The 26,676-nt window shown below is 36.2% G+C and overlaps 2 protein-coding genes and 1 non-coding gene across 12 annotated transcripts; all 3 read right to left on the bottom strand.

Moving 5' to 3' along the window:
* Positions 1 to 614: 614 nt before the first annotated feature.
* On the bottom strand, positions 615 to 7,500 carry LOC141720926 (NAD-dependent protein deacylase SRT2). Of its 10 annotated transcripts, none has more exons than XR_012574598.1 (13): positions 7,312 to 7,500; positions 6,872 to 6,914; positions 6,488 to 6,725; positions 6,305 to 6,370; positions 5,725 to 5,770; positions 4,249 to 4,409; positions 4,025 to 4,154; positions 3,147 to 3,308; positions 2,150 to 2,277; positions 1,961 to 2,060; positions 1,745 to 1,876; positions 1,228 to 1,345; positions 615 to 902 (listed from the first exon to the last, which is right to left on the bottom strand). XR_012574598.1 is itself a non-coding variant. In XM_074523623.1 (12 exons), the coding sequence occupies exons 1-11, from the start codon at positions 7,345 to 7,347 to the stop codon at positions 1,820 to 1,822; spliced, it is 1,167 nt and encodes a 388-aa protein (XP_074379724.1). In that variant the 5' UTR covers positions 7,348 to 7,500; the 3' UTR covers positions 615 to 902; positions 1,805 to 1,819. The 10 variants fall into 10 exon arrangements, 4 of the variants coding, with proteins under 4 accessions (XP_074379724.1, XP_074379726.1, XP_074379725.1 ...); XR_012574599.1 differs by having other exon boundaries at positions 1,805 to 1,876; XR_012574601.1 differs by having other exon boundaries at positions 1,810 to 1,876.
* A 1,360-nt stretch (positions 7,501 to 8,860) lies between these two features.
* On the bottom strand, positions 8,861 to 10,885 carry LOC141720925 (RNA polymerase II transcriptional coactivator KIWI-like). Its single transcript, XM_074523622.1, has 4 exons — positions 10,714 to 10,885; positions 10,505 to 10,613; positions 9,231 to 9,253; positions 8,861 to 9,145 (listed from the first exon to the last, which is right to left on the bottom strand). The coding sequence occupies exons 1-4, from the start codon at positions 10,828 to 10,830 to the stop codon at positions 9,086 to 9,088; spliced, it is 309 nt and encodes a 102-aa protein (XP_074379723.1). The 5' UTR covers positions 10,831 to 10,885; the 3' UTR covers positions 8,861 to 9,085.
* An 11,069-nt stretch (positions 10,886 to 21,954) lies between these two features.
* Positions 21,955 to 22,061, bottom strand: LOC141722379 (small nucleolar RNA R71). Its single transcript, XR_012575397.1, has one exon. It is a non-coding gene; the product is annotated as a small nucleolar RNA R71 (small nucleolar RNA).
* Between the last annotated feature and the right edge of the window lie 4,615 nt (positions 22,062 to 26,676).

The following is a 26,676-nucleotide window of genomic DNA, read 5'->3' as shown; positions in this document are numbered from 1 at the left end:
GATAATTTTTATAACATGAACCCTAACTTTCAGTTTTGGGTTATTTATTCATATAATATATACATCTGTTATATTTAACGGAAAATTTAACGGGAGGGGCGAAGAGCCACCAAACCGCTGACATATTCAACAATTAGTCATCATATTGGCACAAATAAAAATTTAGTCATTTTCGTGCAAAATGAACAAAGTTCAAGCCATCATTGTGCAATTAAGTCTATAAACTATCATAACTAGTCACTTGGAGATTAGAGATGCTCTAGTGTAGTAAAAGACACTTCAGCAAAGGTATAGTCCTGGCATTTATGCAATTTGTCCAAATTATACCCCATCTCCTGCCCAGCCTGAAGCCTGGCTACAGTGTCTTAATCATAGGCAAATTATAAGGAGAGAAAGCCCTCCTCTATGGCTCTATCATACTGCCTTGGAACATAACAAACCACACTGCAAATAAACTCGCCTATTTTGACTAAATTACTTGACCAATTGCTGCACTCCACCTCTGAACTATTATAGACATGCTCACAGTTACATATATGCAGTTCATGTTGGCAAAATAATTATTCTTGAAAATTTTACAATAGTAAACTTAGACTCCATTTGGTTACCCAATATCGTTCAAACTCGTCATTTCCTTCAAAAAGAAATTTTAAAAAATAAGACGACATTCTACAGACAATTAGCAGCAGTAAACAATCTACATCTTACGATACGACATAATTTCTGCAACATCTATAATTTACAAACAATTAGCAGCAGTAAACGATCTACATTTTATGACACTACATAATTTCTGCAACATCTTTAATTTACAAACAACCAGGCGGGGCTTCTTTGCACATCTGAAATACTTCAATAGATTTGTATAATCCACCCTGCTCACACTTTCTTATCCAAGAAACCTGCAACAGTCACTTTCTTCAAGTGAGCACCAATAGACGATGAGCAAATAAGGCCTACAAGTTTGCAAATGCAGCTTCTATATATGAAGATCTAAGTAAAACAGTGTACGTAGCATTTGATCCTATTATTTATCATGACAAAGAGATGATGTTCTTTGATCAAAGAGTAGATTGATGTATTCATTTTCTAGTTTTTTTATACATTTTTCCCAGAAATCGCTTCAGAGAGTCCACTAGTATTTGAACATGGCATCTTTCTGCATTTTGGCCATAGTTAGAATCAGTATAACTTCTCTGGCAAATATACCCTAACAATAATACTCGCCTCATTTCCATATCTTGCCACGTGCATCTTTAGCTCCTTAGATACAGTTCTTTTCATCGGCTACAATAATTGCATCCTCATTTGTAGTTCCCATCGGGATTAAAAGTGTTTTCAGTTCCTGACCAATAGCCAAGGCTTCTATCAAACTCATAGATACCATGAATACAGTAAATATATGATGATGGTGATGTTTGTTAAGTTTGATATTTCTGCAGACCACGATATCCATCACTCTCAATACTATTATCCGGGACATCTTGGTCATTACTTATTACTGGTTACATATGCAATTCGATGAATAGTTGAAAAAACAATCTCAACAAACATTTTTACTTAACTTGCAGATTTTTATTGCTAAGCTTTACTAGTTTGTCCTGCCATCTTAATCGTACAACCACGCCGACCTTCTGTACCCGCCTTGCATATTCATTAAGCTTTACTCGGTGTATTAGCTATATAACTCAGTAAAGGGTGATTACTCTCCAATTACATTAATTACTGTTTTCTGAAAATATACCTTATTTTAAATTAGACAATTCCTATTTATTGATAAAAGAAGCTTCAGATATTATCATGCCTTACTTCTTACAAATCACAGAGCTGAAGCAGGAATGCTGAGTGATCCAGTGTCAAGTAATCTTGGTAGTATCTGCTACCAACAATCCCACAAGTGAATCAGAAAAGTTAAATAACAATTGCAATAGCATAGAGCCAAGGTAGTTTACAAATTAACCTCTCCCAAGCGAGCATTGATCTTCAGATCAACAATTCCATCAGCTCTTGTCACACCTAGATTTACAATTCCAATAGCAGCTCTTGCCTCGCGCGCAGCTCTGCCAAATTGTGTGTTCCAGCCAGATACAAATGTCAGGCACAGCATTGCTAACAGTTCACAACAAAATATGCATAGTTTACCTTCTACCTTACAAGTCGAAAAGCTGACATTGTCATGACAGATGAACCAAGTACAAGAAAAGCATCACATCCTTTAGCAGCTTCCATTGCTGCATCTGCTTTATCCTTGGGAACATTATCACCAAAGAAGACAACCTTCGAGGAAATGAAAAAAATTAGAGTATATTATTGTTATTTGCCAAATTTTTACAGTTCCTACTGAAGTGTAACAAGTAAAGATATGAATATGTGCGCGGAAAAAATTGCAATTGAATTCAATAGATGTCAACAAAAGCAAAGAACTAACATCTAAGATTGCTCACAGGATAGGGTTTTAGTGTAATGTAAGATTAATGCAATAAGTCAATAACAATTAACAAATGACAATATACCAAGACTTCCTGCATCAATCTTTTGCATTACATTGTGTTTTTTCTTGTTAAATGTTTTTCAGTAGAGTTGTTGTGAACTTTAACTAAGTATTCAAAAGACTATCTAACCATTTTTTCCTATAACTTTTTCTCCTTTATTACCTACACTTGCATTCCCTACCTCTGCAGTCCCCTCATGACACCACAAAATTATAAAAATTTGTATTGCATTACACTAAAATTTTGCTAGATCTGGAACTTTTTGGTTTTTTAAAAATGAAAAATTAAATTTGAAGTGCCTTCCAGCCATCGATCTCATACAAAACCCTTCCCTGTATCTTCCAGCCGCAGATCGTGATTTCAAAACTTTTCCATGTATTACTATTGGCTAGTCAAAAAAATTGCTGAAACAAGAGACTTTATATTAGATGTGCGGACACCCAACATTGCAACTACTTAGAACTAGGTCCAGATATATTTATAAGAAAAAAACTGAACTAACTGTTCCTCATTCAACCACCTTCCAAAGATGTACCTCTGACGCACAATTTATAAAATTAAAGGAATGACAGTTACTAGCTACTGACAATAACAAGATGCATTCCAGGATAAAAGGAAAATCCCAAAGGTATATTTAAAGAATTGTCTTCTCACATCTGGTTTAAGTATTCCATTGCATTTCGAGCAAGTAGGAATATTGAAAGCTTCCTCCCAAAACTTTTCGTCAATTTCAATATCACCATCAGGCCTTTGCTTCATTCCAAAGCTATTATCTGACCGACTGTCGTAGTCTAAACTTTCAATTGCTTCTGCCCACTGCATAAACAGTAAATTCATATTCCAGATGCACAATGTAACAAAAAAAAAGAGTACATAATTTCAAAAGCATAAGCTTAAGGCCTTGAGAAAACGTCATATCTGTTCTTGCTTGTGCAGAATAAAAGTGCAACATGTAATAAAACTAAACTAATTAAGAAAAATATTACACTCTAGCGATGCATGCCAAGATAAAATGAAATGTTTTATATCACTATTCTGATAACATTTGTTTTGTAATTTTAATTATCAATACTATGAAATTTATGGAAATACTGATGGTTACAGTAGCAGATATGTATCAGGAAGTTGATTAAATTTAGAATTGAATTAAAATTAATTTCCTTATTATGATGATGTTAACTTGTTCTACAATTAAAGTTTCACTACAAACAACTCAGCCTTTTCCGTAGCTAACAGAACATTAAACTTCTTAAAGGCCTTGTCTAATGCAAATCTAAATTAGCTACATACAAGGATTCCAGTTGCAATATTTCATGATGCATCATTACTTGTATAAATGTTTGTCTGCCTCTAAAGCACAGGCATAAATATAACAAACAAATAATAATTTGTATCATGCAGTTATAAATGTTGAGCAGTCGCACATCATCTCAACTTTTGGTTCCAGTACATTAAAATGCATATATACCATTCCAAACCACATGAAAACTTCATAAAACTTAAAAGAACACTCTACAGATCAAAAGATTAACCTTTGGATTAAGTGTTTTCACTTGGTCTTGAAACAATTGTCGAGGAAAAGAAAAACCACAATCCAAACAACCAACAGTATACACAGTGCCATGTAATTCAAGTGGACTGCTACCAGCACGATGATGGAGCCTAGCGGATGAAACTTATGAATCAGATCAATAAGATTCAGCCACACTAGCATAAAGATTGGAAGGCTAACAATTGTATGCAATAAGAAGATTGCCTTTCAACATTTTGTGTAATCATAAAACTTATTCTGCTGGCCTTTTCAAGAGCTGCTAAAGCAAGATGAGCAGCACTAGGCTGTGCTTTCGTAAAGCGTCTCCATCCAGCATAGCTTCTTGCCCAATACCGCCTACGAGCTCGACCTGAACGTGTAAATTCCTATAAGCAAACATCATATAGACTGATTGATCAGGATTTGTCAAAATAATATACTTTTCTCTTAACTTGCAAAGAGGATACATAATAAATGATAGGAACCGAGTTTTTTTATATACAAAAACAAATTTTATGCAAACGTAAGTACTTCAGTTTACTATCCAGGCATTAAGAATTAAAAAATTATTAAATACCACACTTAAGCTTATAACACAAAATTAAGCATCCAATCTGGTGCATCACCGTCACACACGCATTGTCATAGTACGTTCAGATGAACATAAAACTTCGATGGAGGCATAATTTAAAGTTCAATAGACCAAAGAACAGTGAGTAATGAGTTTAGTGGTAGTGATGGTGTAGCAAAATGGCAACCAAAGATGAAAATTCACAACTAGAACAAAAAATTCCACCTCCGTCCCACAAGAAGTGGCTGAGTTCAATTTTTTTTATATTTCTCGGTCAAATCAACCTTATGCATTGATAATTACTTATTATCAGATAATACTGAATAGTAACTGGTATAAGAGATTACATTTAATATACAACACGAAACAATTCAGGCGAAAACAAAAATATGACAGTGGTGTCATTAATCTTAAGACAAAGGCTGGTCAATTTAACCGATAAATGTAAAACCAGGCCACTTTTCAGGAAACAAAAGTATAGTTGAGTAATGACATCAAGTGAAAGGAGCCTATTATAAGCAGACATCTAATGTAAGATGAAGTTTGGATAAGAAAAGGTGCTATTGTGATACCCTAATACTCCTAAACTCCTGATGCCCTAACATTAAGAAATGGGATAACGACTACGGGTTGACGGTGCTGTATTTATAGTCTTTTACTCTGATCCAGAGATGATCTTGAGACAAAGCACCTATCAGTCATGCATCTGTATATGTATCATCCAAAACTGAACTATGAACCAAGACTATACTCCTATTAAACCACACAATCCTATATTGTGAAGTATCAAGAACATAATGGTTGAAAAAATTAAAAACCCAAGTATAACTAAAATCGTTACCTATATGCTACCCTCACTTGTGTGTGGAGGATGTGCAATAAATTATATTTTAAAAATCCTCGTCAAGCACTACTTGGACAAGAACAATGGAAAAAAGGTGTTAACAGTTTTTTAAATGAGCCAGGACTGCCAGGTGTTGTGGCATGTTTGAAGTCTAAAAATTTTTATTGGAAAAAAACCCAATCTTTCCGGTCCCCGTCTTCCCTAATTTCTATATAAAAAAGGAACAGATAATCCAGCAGAAAAATATGACAAAATTTTATATAGCAAGTGCATGCCTTCACTTTACCTGATGAGTGATTGGCTTGAAACCAGTACTGTAAGCTCCATTAGGACTGCATCCAAAGAAAGGCAAATTAATATGCAAATTACCTTCCAGGAACATGACTGGTTTTACTTCTAAGGTCTGAACTAAGTATAATAAATACATATAATATCTACAGAGGTTTTGAAATAGTTTCAAACTCCGATCACATAGAAAAAAGAGTTAATTACCTTGGCCAATTAGAATTATGAATTAGGAAACTCTTCTGGTTATTTTATTGTTGGATTTCAGGGCATATATTATTTAGTGTTACTGCCATCATCTTGCTAATTGTTTACATTGTACTGCATTTTATATTGCAATAAGCCCTCTAACATTCGGTACTTGTATGTGTACTAGTTTGCTTCCAACAAATGCTGATTAATAAATAATGGCACTTGGAATTGTATATAAAAATTATAAAGTTACTTATTTTCTTTAAAAAGTTTAAAATGTTGACATCAAATTTCACGTCAAGAGTCAAGAGTCAAGACCCATTTAACAGATAGAAGCGTAGCTGCTCTTCTGAACATCGACATTACAGCGCTTATCAGCAAAAACAAACCTTCTGTAATCAGGAATTCCGCTCTCTGTACTAATTCCAGCACCAGTCAAGACAACAAGCTTGGTACTACAACAGAAATTTATAATTAAGTTTCAATTCTAGTATATCTTCATGGTGCACAGCAATGCTTCAACAAAAAAGAGCAGAAACATAAACAAATGTTTCAGTACATAAAATATTGACCTCTGATCAAAGAACTGATACAAAAGATTGATGTCTTTCGTGCTAGGCGGATCAGCATCAGGGACCATACTTTTATCCCTCAAAAAGTCTGAACTGCTATTCCCTTTCTTCTCAAATGTAATACCGGGAACCGAGACACTACACGATGTATGTAAAAACTTTAATAATGGCCTAGTGTATACTGCCCTTGTAATCCTGCCTGGAAATATCCGATTGTTGGTAGTGAACTGAACACTGTCTGATAATTATATACACATGTTAACGCGAGCATATTAGTTATCCATCTAATAATTAATTATATACAAATGTTAACACGAGCATATTAGTTATCCATCTATCAAACTATGAGAACAAATTATTTAGGAAGGGGATTCCGGAATGTGCCTGGTAAAATCGCTTGCACCATTTTACTTGCAGTTCCGAAAGCCTGTAGTCACCATCATCCACCAATACAATAATATTATCAGCATATAAATTGGAATCATTAGACATAGTGTCCGTTCCTAAATTACAACGACACAGCCTCCTAAAAGACGAAATAGACTAGCAGCTTGTTTGCTTGACACAATGATCACAACTTAGTTGAAATCAATACGGAGAAAGCAGTAACAATTCATGACAGCTCTAGCCTACTCCAAACAAAAAAAACAATAATACTCAAAATTATTATTCTGATTTACATGTAAACGAATTGAGAACACTAAGAACTACCTCCACAAACAATATATAACAGCATATTGCAACTGCTTAGGTAAATGTGAATGAAGAGTATACAAAAAAATGAACAATTATACACAATATTATGATTAAGTGGAAGGACTTACGGAAATGAATTGGAGGGAGGGGATTCGAATTGCCATTTTTGGGGATTTTTAATTTTAAGAATCTGCTACTTCTTTTTAATCAAAATAGATTCATACTTAGACTTGTAGATACATATATTATGTATGGCAATCGTGTATACATTTTGGTCCATGAACTTCCTCTCTTCTCCGCCTTAATTTTTCGATAATTTCTATATCTGTCATTTTTATTAGACAAAAAGAAAGACGAGTCTTTAAAGCAAATTTAACAGGCGTCACATAATAAAAAATATTATATTTTAAATTATATTTTATATTATTTTTAACACATTTTTTCAAAAAATTCTTAAATGACTGACAATATAATATATCAACTTCATTAATTTAATTTAAAAATGATTAATAAAAATATATTAGAGAAAACAAACGAAGTTGGTATCCTATATGCCAACTTTTGGCAATTTAAGTTAACACTCATGTCACATTTCTTAACTTCAATGAAGTGGTAAGAAGGACGTCATGCACTCATAGCCTCTTGACACCTTTCATTGAAGATGCTTTTATTGCCCTGTTTATTATAAAATTTTAAAATTATACCGTATTTTTTTATGTACTCAATAACACGATGCTGAATAATATGATTATTTATTTAATGATTATCTTTATATATTTACTATCACGGTAAAATATAAATACTGCGTGACATGAATTTTAAAGTTAAACTTTTACACTGATCGAGTTTAATATTAAAAATTTATCAAAACTAAAAAACTATCCTAATATAGATTTAAATATGTTAAAAAACCGTGAGGTATTTTTTTCTCGAGGGAAACGGTGAGGTATTAATATCAATTGTTGCTAACAAGTTTCTCCTGTGTTATTTAGAAAAAAAAAATATGGACCCGACAAAAAAAATGTCTTTATTGTGGAGTAAATTATATTTTATTCAAATTTGCTTAGCCAAGAAAAAAAAGAGTAAACAAATTTATCTGTACATTCCTAAAACCATAAGTTAATATGATAAGAGAAAATTGGCCTATCCTCAACCAAATTTTAAGAAATTTTAAGGGCAAATTTATAAATATACACAGCACTATGCTACACTTAAAATTTTAAATACAAATCTATAATTATACATAGCACTATGCTAAACTTCTTTTATTTGAACCTCATGTCACCCTAAGGATTCTGCTGCCCAACAATCCCATTCGGTAAATATTGGCACAAACTGGATTTTTCGGTAGTATTTCTAGTACACCATAACAGCAAAAAAAGTTTGTATGCATCAACATTTACATTCGTAGACCTGCTTAGACGTAATCCTGATGAGGCCCATACACGTAACTAGATCTAGAAAATAATTATTTGGCACCGCTGGTTTTTTAAGTTCATCATTTTACCATAAAAACAGATTTACAAAGCAAGCATGCATTCAAATATTGAATATATAATCTACAAGGGAAATATTTTTAGTGCCACTGCTACAATGCCAAATCAGTAAAGATCTAGCTTTGCTTCCCCCATAAAAAAAAATTATGATGATTATAACTTCTTTTTTTGACAGAGAGCATACTGAAAGCGAACTAAATCAATTAACACCATACGCACACACATAAGTAGCCCATACTGGCTTGTGAGGGAATCGTTTCCTACATTCATATACCATGGAAAACAAAAGATAAGAGTTTCCATAGGTAACTAGGTTACAAACTCAAAACAAACGTCAACAAAATAACCAACTTAGCCTGATTACAGCAAGTCAAGTTCCAGCTTAAGTTCCACATGATACTACATGCTACATATTTTCAGTGACTACTTTGTCAATTTCATCTACATGTTCTCGCAATATGTTCCACTGCAAAAAAAATTACAAATATTGATTAATCATTCATTTGAGCATTTAAATGTAGTCAGAACAAGAAGTGAGGTGCAAAGCAAACCTGATCCAGTGGCAACGTAATGCCTGCAAGCACATACAAAAGATATAATTACTAATCCAATCTTTCCCAAATATGTAAAGCAATTTTCAATTTTCTTACACAAATCTGGTTCACTTGAAAAATTGAAGGACTCAAACAACAATGTTTTTATCTTCTGGTACAAAACAACAGTATTGCAACAGCATAACAGCAGAAAGGATGCTTGAAACGATGGCGTTTCAAAAGTGACATACAAGAAGGGGGTTGGAGGTGATCATGACTAGAGCTTTAAGACAGCAATTTGGGTATAAAAATGCTAATTCATACTTCTTACTCATTTTCTTCAAAAACACATTATATTGGATCTGTACTTATTACTGGCCCCCATGTATCCTTTCTCCTATTAATAATGTTTACAAATTTCTATTCTATTCCTGTCTCACTCCATCAATACCTACTCAACTGATCACTAGAGATAAAACTCTCGGTACAAGTCCTCCGCACAAGGAGACCAGATAAGCATAGTAATCTAAAAACGTATAATCCTCAATGACTCTGTCCCAATTTATTTCACTTCTCAGTTTTTAGCGGTACACACGCTTACATTAAGAAAAAAACACTCGGTGTCTATTATATTAATTTTTTGAAATTAAAATCGCTGAAGACAAGAGTTTTCTATTATTATTATACCTAAAACGTATCTTTATTTATTCTGTAACCTGCAGCATAAAAGTTTAAAATAAGTACCCTTTCCATCACTGCTGTAACTAAAACAAAACAAGACAAGACATGTTTGAATTAAAATAAGTACACTTTCCACCATCGCTGTGACTAAAACCAAACAAGACATGTCAGCACTCGTGAAAATTTCAGTAAAACCCCTAAAGTGTTCAATGTAAGAACCAGACCAATACAGACCAGACGATGTCCAAATCCAAAAAAAAATTACGGCGAAAATTGCCTCTGGCCTTTCTACAATCTAAATTATATCATTTCCTGTTTGCTGCAGATACAACACTTACATACCAGAAACAAACAAATACAAATCATTCTCAGCACGAAAAAGTCTCATAATCATCCTCTAACATAACAACCAGTAACATCGTAAACTGCAATTACTTGCAAATTACGAACAAATAGATCAACTGAATCATCATCGATAACTTATTCTAATCCATACAACATAACTAACTGAGCCTAATAAACCCTAGACATCAAACACGGACCTAAATAAACCCTAGACATCAAACACCGGAGCAAAATCGAAAAATCGAACAAAAGACCCACACACATACCTTTTTTACCAGGACATTTCTCGCCAGCATCATTAACATAAGTCTCACGAATATCAACCATGACTTTTCCATTAAAGCTTCTAACAGAAACTCTCTTGTTATGCGCAATCTATAACAAAATTATATAAATATAAAAAATGTGCATAACAAAATTAATTTAAGTATATGTTAAAATAAGGCGAGATGAATATGACGACAATTGTAGATACCTCACAGACGACAACAGACTCAGCATCGTTATCGTTAGATTCGTTTCCGTAACTTTTCTTCTGGTACTTCTTCGCCGGAGCGTCGCCGTCGGCGTTGCTCTTTCGCCTTTTCCACATTTTCCCGGTTAGGTATTGTAAAGGGATGCTCAGAGTGTAGTGTTTTGTGTAAACCCCCAATTGATATATGTTGTTTGTACCGCTGTACACGGTTTGGCTAACCCGACCAATTCAAACCGAACCGACCCTATTTCGGCCGAATCAAACCGATTTTTTTCAACCCGATATATAGTTGGGTTGAAAAAATGTCAACCCGATTTAATTGGGTTGGATATGGTTTTCAATAATTTTAAACCAATCCAACCCAACCCGATTAAAATATATATGTAAATGCTAATAAGTTAATCCAAAATTATGTTTAGGTCATTTACGTAGATCCATATATCTCTAACTCTAAATGTAACTTATAACCTCCGTGTTCAGTTCATTTCGTAACAACAATAGATGTTTAATTAGTGTTATATTTTTTGCAATTATGATTCATTCCAATATTTAAAGCGTAAGCAATATTATTAGTACTTTTGATGTCGAAAATTAGATGCTTAAGACTATTCAATATGGAGGATTGTAATATTGTTTTGAACTATTTTTTTTTGACAAATGCAGAAAGTTCTCATTAAATTGAATATAGTACAGTCGGGACAAACCCCCAACTGTCGATACAACCAGGTGATAAAACAAATAACATACTAAAAACAATTAGATGATTTGTTTCCTGATCGTTTAACACATAGAATTTAAAAATTCTTGAAATTAAAAACGAAATCAAAAACATCCCAAGCGATCCAAATTGCAGCAGCATCTCTGAAAATAGCAACATCGCAATTGACCATATCACATAAAAACTATGGTTAGCCCAGTGTTCAGAAACACCAATCGTATAAAATGAGATTGAAGAAGCGGCACCCAACTATCAACATGCCGGACACCAGCTATAGACATGCCGAAGGCACCCCAGCTATCTACATGCCGTATACCAGCTATAGACATGCCGAAAGTGTAAACCCATGAAAGATGAACAATCTTTAGTTGTGAAAGGTGAGCTCTTGCAATAATCACCACCGTCCCAGATCCGATGCAGGCTTTGCAGATCACCAAAAATATCAATAAATTCGTCATCAACAGATCCATCACCAGATAAACCCAAGCATGACTAAATAAAAACATAACCAACACTCTAAAAGGAGAGACAAAACACACACTCCAAGAGGAGAGACACACAAACACCCAAAAAATTGGTTTTATTGAAAGAAAATAAACGAGAATAACAGAGAATGAAGGGGTTGGGGCTTTCCACCGGAGAAAACCAGTGGAAGCCCCTCGATTTACTTGAAAATAGACAAACCCTAACATATATGATGAAAGAAGGGAGGCGGCTCTTAATTGCTGAACCTCTTAAAACTCTAGTTTTTGAACTATTTTTAAGTGTTTTAAACTTTGAAACCTTATATTTTATTATAATTTTTTATATTAATTTTGTATATTTAATAAACCGATGAAACCGATCCAAACCGAACCAAACCGAAGTATACAAATTGGTTTGGGTTACAAATTTAAACGGTTTGGGTTGGGTTGAAATTTTGAAAACCCGAACTAATTGGGTTGGGTTGCTAAATTCTCCCAACCCGCCCAACCCGATCCATGTACACCCTTAGTTGTTTGTATATGTGAGTAAAACCAAGTAAACTGGAGGTTAAAAAAATAGTAAAATATTAACGGGTTTTTTTATTGTGCGACACGCTAAGACTTATAAATTTTCACTTTTCCATGATACTTAATTAGTGTCGGTTTATTTTTTACGGGTTCCAACAAAAACTAGTTATTTTTCTCTTTTTAGATTAAAAATAACACTGTTACCTAGGGGTGATCGCGGTTCGGTTTGGTTCGGTTTATATGCATATAAACCGGAATCAAACCGCATAATTGCGGTTTTGAAAAAATTCAAACCAAATCACACCTCATAACCCAATAAAACCAAATCACTCGGTTCGGTTTTATTCGGTTTGGTTTAGCGGATTTTGACGGTTTAAGACATTTATTATAAGTGAACGGGGAAATAAAGTAACATTTTTTATTTTCTTTTTTTCTGAGCAACATTTCTTATATCTAAACTTTCTTTCTTACAATTTAAATAAGTAATAATATATTTATTTATTCTATCGCAGTAAAGTATATCATTCATTCGTATTAGTTGCAAATGACTAATGTCTAATAACATGTTGATTAATTAGTTACAATAATAAATGTTCAATGTAAAAGTAATAAAAAATTCATCAGCATTATTTTTAAAGAAAAGCAATACACAATACACAATTTTAGTTACCGATTATAGAATATAATTGTTTTATGTTATATATATATATATTAATGCGGTTCGGATCGGAAGCGGGTTGGTTTTAGGTCAAACCAAAACCAGCCCATAAGCCACGGATTTTTAAAATAGTTGAACTGTACCCGCAAACCACATTTCGGTTTCAGTTTGGATCGGCTTAATATCGATTCGGTTTATGCGAATTATGCGGTTTAACCTGAACCGTGATCACCCCTACTGTTACCTTATTAATGCTTAACTCTAGTTAACATACTTTTGTCAATTCTTATTTCTTTTTTTTGTCTTTCTTATATTTTTTTTCTAGTTGTATTCATCTTTAAAATTGTTTTATTTTTTTTAATAACATACTTTAATCAATTTTTTTGTTTTTATATTATCCTCACATTCTTTTCTAGTTGTATTCAATTTAAATATTACAATGAAAATATAATTAGAGAAGCATTTTTACTTATTTTTTTCTAATTGTATACAACTAGAAAGACATGTTTGCTTATTTTTTTTTATATTTTTGTTGTGCAAAACATGCCTGTATCATAACAAGACTAAGTCATACTGACAACTCTAAGATTAGTTGTATTGTAACCTTAATCTGTAATTCATACTTGTAACACTTAATGTCTGTAAAATGTAAATGGAGCAGACTGGAGCATTTTTCCCTAAACAGTGTCAAGCCTAAGAATTCTATCTGGAAGAAGATCAAGAAGGTCATGCCTCAGAAGAATTATGAAGAAGTTTGGAGTTGAATAATTATGTTTGGTGAAAAACATTCTAAGTCAAGATCTCTACAAGTCACATAATTAGTATTATAGAGAAGTCATTCGAGAACTCAGAAAGACCTATCGAGAACTCAGGAATTGTCTATCGAGAACTCAGGAAATGCTATTGGAGATATCGATAAGTCAGATACCCATTCGAGAACTCAGAGATATCGACAAGTATACATTCATTAGAGAACTCTGAGTTATCGATAAGCCCAAGTCCATTAGAGAACTCTGAGTTATCGATAAACCAAAATTCACTAGAGAACTCAGAGTTGTCGATAAGTCAAGATATCAATGAAGTTTCAGAGATATCGACAAGCCAACATGCCTATCGAGATGTCGAGCTCTCTACAGCTTAATTGGAGATCTCGAAGTGAAGAAATTTCTCTAAGTACAGAATTACAGAACAATTCAATATCCAAGGTTGCAAATCAACAAACAATTCACACAGCTGGATTGACAAGTCTACAAAAAGCAGCTTGAGAGATGTGCAAGATCAATGGCAAAGATTAACTGACAGAGGAAGATTAAGGTAAACACGGGTTGCTAAGGATATGCTAAGCCAGCAATGGAAGATTTGCTTTTCTATAAATAGAAAGGACAAGTGATAGTTTAGAAAAGCTAATAGCATGTTTATTATCCACTGTGTAAACCAGCAGTTAACTGAGTTATAAAGTTAACACTGGTCCTCTAGTTAAATGTAACAATAAAGAAAGAAAATCAAGTATTCTCTCTCAAGAAAGAAGCTAAGTTCTAAAACAAGAACTTAGAGATTTTGTAGCAAAACACTGCTTGATTTTAATATAAAATTAAGTGAGTTTTGAAGATCTTTGTTTTACATATTTGCATAATTATTTATGTTTAACATCTATTCTACTAAATCATTGACAACAACCAACTGCTAAAACCAAAGTCGATCAAAATCAAATATTTAAGCCAAAACACATTCACCCCCCTGTGTTGTATTCATACCTAACAAGTGGTATCAGAGCAAAATCTGAAAGTAAACAGATTAGATCTTGGAAAAATGAATACACAGAAAATCAGTAGTATCAAGATTCCTCCCTTTGATAAGGCCGACTACACTTTATGGAAAAAGAAAATGTTGTTGTTTATAAGAATGGCCAATCATCTTTACATTGATATCCTCAAGAATGGGCCCTTCACTCCTGTGGTTAGAGTTGAGGAAACCACAGATGGAGACATGGTTATTTCAGCTCATTATGCTCCCAAGGATCCCTCTGAGTATACTGAACCTGAAAGAGAGAAAGTTTCCTTAGACAGTGCTTTGCAACTGATACTAATTGAGTCACTTGACAATGTAATGTATAATAACATTGTCAACTGTGACACTGCTAAACAGATCTGGGAAAAGATTGAGATACTCTGTGAAGGAACTGGGGAGGTTAGGTCAAATCAAAAAAGGATATTGATTTCTTAGTATGAGGGTTTTATGGCTAAACCAAATGAGGGTATTACTGATGTGTTTGAAAGGTTTAATAAGCTGATAAATGACTTGCAGCTTCATGATAAATTTTATGATGTCGAAGAAGTGAATTTGAAATTCTTGCTTACTTTCCCTGATCATTTGGAACAAAAGATCTCTGCAATCAGAGAAGGAAGGGATTTGAGTAGAATCACATTGTAAGTGCTCTATGGGGTTCTGAAAACTTATGAACTTGAAATGATTCAAAAGAAATCATTAAGGGTTGGTCAAGGATATGTACTGGACGGCTCAAGTGCACTGATTGTGAATGATGGCCAGACCTCTAATGATGAGCAATGATCCCAAACTCCAGAAATTTCTACAAGTGAGAAAATAGTCAATGACACTAAAGAGCAAGTCATACTGAAATTGGATGAAGAAGATGAGTTCTACACTCTTGATGAACTTGATGAGCTAGATAAATCAATGACTTACTTGGCTAGAAAATTCTCTAACATTAGAGTGAAGAAACCAAGATTTTTCAAGAGCAAAGGACAGTCCTTCAACAAAGACAGCAGCTGAAAAAGAAAAGGGAAGTACACTCCTGATAGCAAAAATGGCTACAAAACTGGATCTGTTGATAGATCAAACATAAGGTGCTTTAACTGTGATGAGTTAGGCCATTTTGCTATAGAAGGTAGGAAACCCAAGAAGGCAAAGAAAGACAAAGCCTATCTTGAATTGGAAGTAAAGTATGATGTTCTTCTAAAGAAGCAACAAGGGAAAGCTTATATTGCTGAGGGCAAGAGCTGGGATGATTCAAATAATGATGAGGATGAAGAAGTTGGAAACTATGCACTCATGGCCTTGGAGCAAGGAGACTCTTCATCATCTAAATCACAGGTATTAACTCTTACCACAATTGATTTAAATGTGAGTCAATATAAGGACACTGTTGAAAAGATGAGCACAGAAATGTTCCACATTCATACAAGCATGGTTGCTGCAAATGAGGAAGTTAGCAGATTGAAAAAGATCAATGAAAAACTTGAGGGTGAAAAATAAGAGACTGAATTGTTGCTGGTTGAGCTTGATATTGCTAGGCAAGAAAATGCATACTTAAAGAAGAAATTAAAGTGTGCAAGTGAAATTGAAGCGGTATTGAGAGAAAGGCTGGAGAAGAATGAAGTGAAGCTGAAATCCTTCAAAAATGCTTCTGATTTGATTGGCCAATATCATGAAAAGAACAAGCCATGTGCAAACATTGCCATTGGTCTTGACTATGAGGGTTTGAACAACAAAAAGAAGTATGTCAGTGACAAAGGAAAATCAACTGAAACTGAGGATGTTCCAATTATTTTGAAGAAAGTTGAATCACCTTTGTTCAAGGCATGTGAAGTGAACTTCAGTGAAGAAGAGTTGATCATCAAACATGAGATAGCTAATGAGGACAAGGAAAAGAAAAATGATGAGACAACTCAGTCTTCCATCTCTGAATCACCAAAAGCTAATCAAGAAACTAAGGAGCCTGTGAAGGAGACTAAAGCTGAACATGTCAAAAAGAAAAAGAAGAATAGAAATGGAAAGATTGGGATAAATAAAAGCAATAATTTTGCTTATGTTGCAGATGCTCCTAGAAAGAGGTGTGAGAATTGTGGATTAATGAATCGCCTAACTCGTCTTTGTAAAAAGACTGTTAGCAATTCACCTGAAGGAGTCTGCAAGTACAATGAAGCTAAGGCTAATGATCCCTATTCATTCTGTGACAAGTTTGACTGCATTCCCTGCAACATGAAAGTGATGAAGAGTTGCCACAAATTGAGAATTGATCTCATAGAATCAAAAATTGGTTCTGTATCTGAGAGGGAAAATGCTCAACAGTCTATGAATTCCATTTTATCTCAAAATTCTCATTCTACTTCTGCAAAATCAGTTAACAAGAAGAAAATGCCCAACACAGCTTGGGTAGCTAAACAAAATTAATCCTCATTGTGTGCAGGGCAAAGGAAAGAAGGTCATATGGATCATTGATAGTGGATGTTCCAGGCATATGACAGGTGATAAGGCCCTGCTATCATAATTTGAGGAGATGGCTGGCCCTTTGGTGACCTTTGGAGACAACAGCAAAGGATTCACAATGGGATATGACAAGATTGTTTCTGGAAATGTTGTCATTGAAGATGTAACACTAGTTGCTGGATTAGAAGTAAATCTCCTAAGTGTCAGTCAATTTGCAGACAGAGGTTTTCAAGTTGTTTTCAACAAAGAAGATTGTGCTTTTATTAGCAAAAAGACTGGTGAAATTGCTCTAAAGGAGTAAGAAAGGGAAGCTTGTTTGTTGCAGACTTAGACTCAACAAATAAGGATGAAGTGTGTTGTTTCTACACCAAGGCATCAGAAGAGCAAAGCAAATTATGGCATAAGAAGCTATCTCACTTGAATTTCAAAGTAATCAACACCTTAGTCAAGAAGGAGCTTGTGAGAGACATGCCCAGTCTGGAATTTGCTCAACTGGAAGTTTGTGAAGCTTGTCAGAAAGGGAAGATGAAAAGATCAAGTCACAAGTCAAAATCTGTGAATTCTATAAGTGCACCTCTGCAACTTATTCACATGGACTTGTTTGGGCCAATAAACGTCTTGTCCATTTCAAGGAACAAATATGCCCTTGTCATGGTTGATGATTTTTCAAGATACACTTGGGTTGAGTTCATGTACTCTAAAGATGAAACTCCAAACATTATAATTGAGCACATCAAGAAAATTGAGAAGCAAGTTGAAGGAGAAGTTAGTGTGAAAAGATTGAGGAGTGATAATGGAATAGAATTCAGAAACTCAACATTAAGTGAATTCTGCAAAAGCAAAGGCATTGTTCAAGAATTTTCAGCAGCTAGAACACCTCAACAGAATGGAGTAGTTGAGAGGAAAAATAGAAAATTGGTTGAAGCTGCTAGAACTTTGCTACAAGATGCTCAGTTGCCAACTAGTTTTTGGGAAGAGGCTGTTAATACTGCATGCTACACTCAAAACAGATATCTCATCAACAAAGCTCACGGTAAATCACCTTACTCAATCATGTCTAACAGGAAGCCTACAGTAAAGCATCTACATGTGTTTGGAAGCAAGTGTTATATTCTAATAGACAACTCTGAATATGTGGGAAAATTTGACTCTAAAGTTTTTGAAGCAATTTTTCTGGGATATTCATTGGAAAGAACAACCTACAAAGTTTATGTGATTGATCAAAAGAAAATTATGGAAATCACATATGTGACTTTTGATGATGACAAGTGTTCAGGCTTGGAATGCCTTGATAAAAATAATGCTGAAGCCCTTGCATTTGAAAATCTAACCATTGATAGTGATTCTGATGAGGAAGATGAAGTTGTGACACAACAAGTGACAAATAAAGAAACATCTGAACAAAATCATGGAAATGAAAGCTCTCTTCAGACACCTGAATTTGATGGCACAAACTCAGGGGGGGGGAAGGAGAGAATGGGAATGATAGTCATGGTAATACTGAAGAAAATGATGAAGGCACTAGTCAACAGACACACACTAGAAAATGGGATATGAGTCATATAGTAGAAGCTATTATTGGTGATCCCTCAGCTGGTGTGAGAACTAGAAGTGCAACTGCTAATGAATGCCTACATGCATGTTTTCTATCTCAAGTAGAGCCCAAGAAAACTGAAGAAGCCCTATTGGATACTGATTGGATATGTGCTATGTAGGAGGAGCTGAATCAGTTTGAGAGAAAAAAGTTTGGAAATTAGTTCCTGCACCAAAGAATAGAAGCATAATTGGAACTAAGTGGGTGTACAGGAACAAAATGGATGAAAATGGAATTATTACCAGAAACAAAGCAAGGCTGGTTGCTAAAGGCTACTCACAAGAAGAGGGAATTGACTATGATGAGACTTTTGCTCCTGTTGCAAGACTATAAGCAATAAGAATTTTTCTGGCATTTGCTGCACACTCAAATTTCAAGGTGTATCAAATGGATGTCAATGGTGCTTTTCTTAATGGTGAACTAGAAGAAGAAGTTTATGTGCAACAGCCACCTGGCTTTGAAGATCCAGAATTCCCTAACTTTGTTTAAAAATTACTCAAGGCTCTATATGGACTGAAACAGGCACCTAGAGCCTGGTATGACACACTGTCAGAATTTCTACTCAAACATGGTTTTACCAGAGGTACTATTGATAAGACTCTCTTCTACAAGAAGCATGGTGAAGATATGATCCTAGTTCAAATCTATGTGGATGATATCATCTTTGGATCTACAAATGAAAAGCTTTGTCAAAGATTCTCTAGGCTAATGCAGAGTGAGTATGAAATGAGCATGATGGGAGAATTGAGTTACTTCCTTGGCCTTCAAGTTAGTCAAAGGAGTGATGGTATTTTCATCAGCCAAACCAAATATGTGAATGACTTATTGAAGAAATTTGGTATGGTGGACAGCTCACCAGCATCGACACCAATGTCTACTACAACCAAGTTGGATGAAGACAAGAAAGGCAAGAGTGTGGATATCGATAAGTGGCATTTTATACCGCTTAGAACGTCTTAAAATGGCTTAAATTGGTGTCTTGAAATCAAGTATTTTGTGTATTTGATGCATTTTTCTAGTGTTTATGCATTTCAGGGTATTAGTTGCATTTCGGGGGAGGAATCATCAAGAATAAGCCTTGGCATGTGTTCACCATTGCGAGAGGAAAGGAATGGGCAGATTACGGCGAAGAAACGGAGCAAACCTGGATTTTTTCCAGTAGAGGCCTGCGCGCCCGCGCAGCAATGCTGAGCAGCCGCGCAGCAACCTGCGCGCCCGGACAGCTATGCTGAGCGGCCGCGCAGGGTCGGGGAAAAAGATAAATTATTTTAGACTTCTACTTCTGTTTGGCTTCCAACTTCTATGTAATCTGAGTTTTATGGGACTATTATATAGGTAGATTTGAGACGTTTTCACAGAGATTATTAAGGAAATTATGTTTTAGATTGTGTTTTACGCAAGAAGCGAAGGAGATAAGGAAGAAGACCGATTTAGCACACCACAACGAAGAGGAAGCATATTTTCTTGTGATTCTTGTTTCGTTGTAACGTTGGATGCTAGTTTTCTTGCTTTGACTTATTTACTCTTGTGACGTACTCTGTTTTAATATAATTAGTTTAGTTATTATTTTCTTGTGTTTGTTTATCATGATTTCATATGAACCCATGATGGCGATAAGTTCTATTATGGGCTAATCGTGATCATGGGGTTGCAACGGATTTATTATGGAATTCTTTAGTTAATTGTTTAATACTTTAGTGTGTGATGATTGCATGATATCTAGTATTGGTTGTGCGTATTCGTCTTATGTGCGTCGCGAATATATAAGATAGGGTGTTAATCTCTTGTGAAGTGACGGTGGATCTTGAGATTTAGAACTTGCCATGCTAGCATAGGTTCATGTACGTTGTGCATGATTAGTGGGTAACTCTAACAGTTTTATTTGCCCTATGTAATCAAAATGAATAACTTGAGCTTAAATCGTTGTGTTGTCAATTTCTGTAGACATATAGGAACTCAATATAATTGATGACTATTCAACTTCTATCTTAATTGTGGATGCTTGGTAGAATGGTATTAGTACAATGAAAGTTGGCTTTTATCAGTTTCGTGTTATTCGATTAATATCATCACTGTCACATGCTAAAGGTAATAACAATGGCTATAGAAGGAAGTAATAATGAAATTGTGATCTCATGAGTGTTTTATTATTGATAAATTGAAGTGTTAGTTAAGTGGTTAATTAAGTAGTTAATTATAGTTAATATTTAATCAACAATTTTAAGTGTTATTATCTTAACATTGAGAAGTAATCATACATTGGTGAGTGAGTTTAATTAGACAATAATTTAGTCTGAGTCTCTGAGGGAACGAACTAGAAAGTATTCTATATTACTTGCGAACGCGTATACTTGCGTGAATATTAGCGCGTGTTTTCGCCCTAACAAGTTTTTAGCGCCGCTGCCGGGGACTCGGCGTATTTGTTTAGTTTATGTACTTACCATCATTGGTCATTAGGACTCAGTGATTAGGACGTAGTAGTTACTTACTCTTTTCGGTTGTGTTTCAGGTACTTTAGCATGCGTTTATGCAAACTCGTTCTCATGCTCGCAAGAGGACTTTAGATACAGCTGAGGAGACAGACGAATTTCTTGATATTCCGGAGAAGTTAGATTTTGAGGATTCGGATTCAGGAACTGAGCAGAAAGAACCAGTAAACATGGGAGATCGTATTGTTCAAGCTGATCCAGCTCTTATGGATTTTTCTCGGCCTAAAATTGATGACATTCAGTCAAGCATCCTTCATCCGGCTATTCAAGCTAACACCTTTGAAATCAAGCCGGGCACTATTCAGATGGTGCAGAATTCTGTTTCTTTTGGAGGAGCGGCAACTGAAGACCCCAACATGCACATAAGGAATTTTGTCGAGATCTGCAGCACTTTTAAGTATAATGGCGTGACTGATAAGGCTATCAAGTTGAGGCTTTTCCCATTCTCACTAAGGGACAAGGCTAAAGATTGGTTACATTCTGAACCAGCTGGGTCCATCACTACGTGGCAAGATCTTGCGCAAAAGTTTCTGGTGAAGTTTTATCCAATGGCAAAGACTGCTGCTATGAGGAGTGCTCTTACTCAGTTTGCGCAGCAACCTACAGAATCTATGTGCGAGGCTTGGGAACGCTACAAGGAAATGTTGAGAAAATGTCCACATCATGGAATACCGGATTGGATGGTGATCACTGGTTTCTATAATGGTTTGGGGGCCCAATCTCGGCCCATGCTCGATGCAGCAGCTGGAGGAGCCTTATGGGCTAAAAGCTATACTGAGGCGTATAATCTTATAGAGACGATGGCTGCAAATGAGCATTAAAACCCAACTCAGAGGATGACGTCAGGCAAGGTAGCAGGTATTCTGGAAGTTGATGCAGCCACCGCTATTGCAGCCCAACTCCAAGCGCTATCAATGAAGGTTGATTCTCTGGCTACGTATGGAGTTAATCAAATAGCTATGGTTTGTGAGCTTTGTGCAGGTTCTCATGCTACGGATCAGTGTTCTCTTGTCAACGAATCTGTTCAGTATGTGAATAATTATCAGCGACAACAGCAGCCTGTGCCAGCGACCTATCATCCTAATAACAGAAATCATCCAAATTTCAGCTGGGGGAATAATCAGAATGCTATTCAGCCACCATATCAGCAAGGAGTGAGTAAACAGTTTAACCCACCTGGATTCCAGCAACCACATCAGTATGCTACAAGGCAATCATATCCTCAACAGGGAAGTACAACTGCACCCACTAGTGCTGATTTTGAGGAACTTAAGCTGTTGTACAAGAGTCAGGCGGTTTCTATCAAGACCTTAGAAAATCAAATCGGTCAATTAGCCAATGCAGTGCTCAATCGTCAACCTGGCACTCTTCCCAGTGACACGGAAGTACCAGGCATGAAGGAAGCTAAAGAGCAAGTCAAGGCTATTACCTTAAGGTCTGGAAAAGTGGCTGATGCTGAAAAGGCAAAGGAAGTCGAAGCTGAAGTTAGAGATGAAGAATCTAAGCAAAAGGAGAAAGCGGCGGAACCAAGGAAGACTACTATTGAACACACTCTGCCTGAGGCTAATACAGGGGAGAAACAGCTCTATCCTCCACCACCTTTTCCTAAGAGATTGCAGTAACAAAAGCTGGATAGACAGTTCGGGAAGTTTCTGGAGGTGTTCAAGAAACTTCACATCAATATACCTTTCGCTGAGGCTCTGGAACAAATGCCTAGTTATGCGAAGTTTATGAAGACTATTCTTTCAAGGAAGGTGAAACTGGATGACCTTGAAACCGTTGCTCTCATGGAAGAATGCAGCGCTGTTCTGCAGCAAAAGTTACCACCAAAACTGAAAGATCCAGGAAGCTTCACCATTCCTAGCACCATTGGCAATCTAACTTTTGACAAGTGCCTTTGTGATTTGGGAGCAAGCATTAATCTGATGCCGTTGTCGATCTTTAAAAAGCTGGATCTGCCTGATCCAAAACCCACGTACATGTCACTACAATTGGCTGACTGTTCCATTACTTACCCAAGGGGCATAGTTGAGAATGTGCTCGTCAAGGTGGATAAGCTCTTCTTTCCTGCAGATTTTGTTATTCTGGATTTTGAGGAAGATAAGAAGATTCCCATAATCTTGGGAAGGCCTTTCTTGGCTACTGGCCGTACCTTGATAAATGTACAAAAAGGTGAACTTATTATGCGGGTCCAAGATCAGGATGTGACCTTCAACGTATTCAAGGCAATGAAATTCCCTACAGAAGATGAGGAGTGCTTAAAAGTGGATGTGATTGATACTGCGGTTACTTCGGAACTCGATCACATGCTAATGTCTGATGCATTGGAAAAGGCCTTAGTGGGGGATTTTGACAGCGATGATGAAGATATCAACGAGCAATTACAATATCTGAACGCTTCTCCCTGGAAGCGAAAGCTGGACATACCATTTGAATCTCTTGGTACTTCTGACCTTAAGAATGCTGAAGGGAAGCTCAAACCATCAATTAGGAAGCACCTACCTTGGAGCTCAAACCATTACCTGAACACTTGAGGTATGCTTTTTTAGGTGATTCATCTACGTTACCTGTTATTATTTCATCTGACCTTTCAGGTAGTGAGGAAGACAAGCTCTTAAGGATTTTGAGAGAATTCAAATCGGCTATAGGATGGACCATAGCAGACATCAAGGGGATAAGTCCTTCATATTGTATGCATAAAATTCTGCTAGAGGAAGGTAGTAAGCCAACTGTGGAACAGCAGCGAAGACTGAATCCCATCATGAAGGAGGTGGTGAAGAAAGAAATTCTGAAATGGCTAGATGCAGGCATCATTTATCCTATTTCTGATAGCTCGTGGGTGAGCCCCGTACAATGTGTACCTAAGAAGGGAGGTATCACTGTGGTCGCAAATGAAAAGAATGAGCTCATCCCTACTCGAACAGTTACAGGATGGAGAGTATGCATGGATTATAGAAAATTGAACAAAACCACAAGGAAGGATCACTTCCCCCTTCCATTTATTGATCAAATGCTTGACAGATTGGCGGGTCATGAGTATTTTTGTCTTCTGGATGGTTATTCCGGGTATAATCAGATTTGTATTGCACCAGAGGATCAGGAAAAGACTACCTTCACTTGTCCATTTGGCACATTTGCTTTTCGCAGAGTTTTGTTTGGGTTATGTGGCGCCCCGGCCACTTTTCAGAGATGTATGATGGCTATATTCTCTGACATGATTGGAAATAACGTCGAAGTGTTCATGGATGACTTCTCCATCTTTGGACACTCATATGATGAATGTTTGAATAATCTGCGCGCCGTACTCAAAAGATGCGTGGAAACTAATTTGGTGCTTAATTGGGAGAAATGTCATTTTATGGTGCGTGAAGGCATTATCCTTGGGCATAAGGTCTCTAGCAAGGGTCTGGAGGTGGACAAGGCCAAGGTGGGAGTCATTGAAAATCTCCCCCCACCTAATTCTGTGAAAGGAATCCGTAGTTTTCTTGGTCATGCGGGTTTTTATCGGTGATTCATCAAGGACTTTTCAAAGATATCTAAGCCGTTGTGCAATTTGCTTGAGAAAGATGTGCCGTTCAAATTTGATGATGAATGTTTGGCAGCATTCGAGACTCTCAAGAAGAGTTTGATCACTGCACCAGTTATTACAGCACCAGATTGGACAGAACCGTTTGAGATGATGTGTGATGCGAGTGATTATGCGGTAGGTGCAGTTCTGGGACAGCGCAAGAAAAATCTCTTCCATGTGGTCTACTATGCGAGTAAGACTTTAAATGGTGCCCAATTGAACTACACCACTACTGAGAAGGAGCTTTTGGCTATAGTCTTTGGTTTTGAGAAATTTCGATCGTATCTACTTGGTACGAAAGTAACAGTATTCACCGATCATGCAGCTATTCGCTATCTAGTTTCCAAGAAGGATTCGAAGCCGAGACTCATTCATTGGGTGCTTTTACTTCAGGAATTTGAGTTAGAGATCAAAGATAGAAAAGGTATTGAGAATCAAGTAGCTGACCATCTCTCTAGGTTGGAGAATCCCGATTCTACTTCACAAGATAGGACGTTAATCAATGAATCTTTTCCGGATGAGCAGTTGTTTGCAATTCAGGAGGAAGAACCATGGTTTGCAGATATTGTAAACTATCTCGTCAGCAACATAATGCCTCCTAATTTAACATCCGCCCAAAAGAAGAAGTTTCTGCATGAGGTGAAGTGGTATATGTGGGATGAACCATATTTGTTTAGACAGGGAGCTGACCAGATCATCAGGAGATGTATCCCGTTCTGTGAGACGGAGGGGATATTACGAGACTGCCATTCCACGGTTTATGGGGGACACTATGGAGGTGAGAAGATGGCAGCTCGTATTCTGCAAGCAGGTTTTTTCTGGTCTACTTTGTTCAAGGATGCTCATCAGTTTGTTTTAAGGTGTGATCGTTGCCAAAGAGTGGGAAATTTGTCAAGGAAGGATGAAATGCCATTAAATGTGATGCTTGAAGTCGAGGTCTTTGATGTATGGGGAATCGATTTCATGGGGCCTTTTATCTCGTCTTGCAATAATCAGTACATCTTGCTGGCAGTCGATTATGTCTCAAAATGGGTCGAAGTTAAAGCTTTACCGACAAATGATGCAAAGGCAGTACTAAATTTTCTTCATAAGCAAATTTTCACAAGGTTTGGAACACCTCGGGTAATCATAAGTGATGAAGGATCGCATTTTTGCAACCGTAAGTTCACTTCTATGATGCAGCGTTATAATGTGAATCATCGAGTAGCTACTGCCTATCATCAGAAACAAATGGTCAAGCGGAAGTGTCTAACAGAGAGATAAAGCGCATTCTAGAGAAGGTTGTTTGTCCGTCAAGGAAGGATTGGTCTTTAAAGCTCGATGAAGCTGTTTGGGCTTACAGAACAGCATACAAAACTCCACTTGGGATGTCACCGTTTCAGTTGGTGTACGGTAAGGGATGTCATCTACCTGCGGAGCTTGAGCATAAGGCCTACTGGGCATTGAAGAAGTTGAACCTGGATTTAGATGCAGCTGGTAAGAAAAGAATGCTTCAGCTTAATGAACTGGATGAATTTCGACTTCAAGCGTACGAAAATAACAAAATGTATAAGGAAAAGGTGAAGAGGTGGCACGATAGGAAGCTACATCCAAAGTTATTTGTGCCAGGGCAACAAGTTCTCTTATTCAACTCTCGGCTCCGACTTTTTCCTGGGAAGTTGAAATCAAGGTGGTCTGGACCTTTTATTGTCAAAACTGTGTTTCCACATGGAGCGGT

This window comes from Apium graveolens, chromosome 4 (assembly GCF_009905375.1).
Source record: "Apium graveolens cultivar Ventura chromosome 4, ASM990537v1, whole genome shotgun sequence".
NCBI classification, from domain to species: Eukaryota; Viridiplantae; Streptophyta; class Magnoliopsida; order Apiales; family Apiaceae; genus Apium; species Apium graveolens.
Note: the sequence above shows the minus strand (reverse complement) of the source record. Positions and strands in the feature narration are given on the sequence as shown.

Coding starts and splice junctions, on each gene's coding strand:
- LOC141720926 (XM_074523623.1), bottom strand. CDS start 7,347: ATGGCAATTCGAATCCCCTCCCTCCAATTCATTTCC. Junction 6,915..7,311: donor CCTCCCTCCAATTCATTTCC/GTAAGTCCTTCC, acceptor TGGTGACTACAG/GCTTTCGGAACTGCAAGTAA. Junction 1,877..1,960: donor TCAATGCTCGCTTGGGAGAG/GTTAATTTGTAA, acceptor TGTTGGTAGCAG/ATACTACCAAGATTACTTGA.
- LOC141720925 (XM_074523622.1), bottom strand. CDS start 10,830: ATGTGGAAAAGGCGAAAGAGCAACGCCGACGGCGACGCTCCGGCGAAG. Junction 10,614..10,713: donor AGTCTGTTGTCGTCTGTGAG/GTATCTACAATT, acceptor ATTTTGTTATAG/ATTGCGCATAACAAGAGAGT. Junction 9,254..10,504: donor GAAATGTCCTGGTAAAAAAG/GTATGTGTGTGG, acceptor ATGTGCTTGCAG/GCATTACGTTGCCACTGGAT.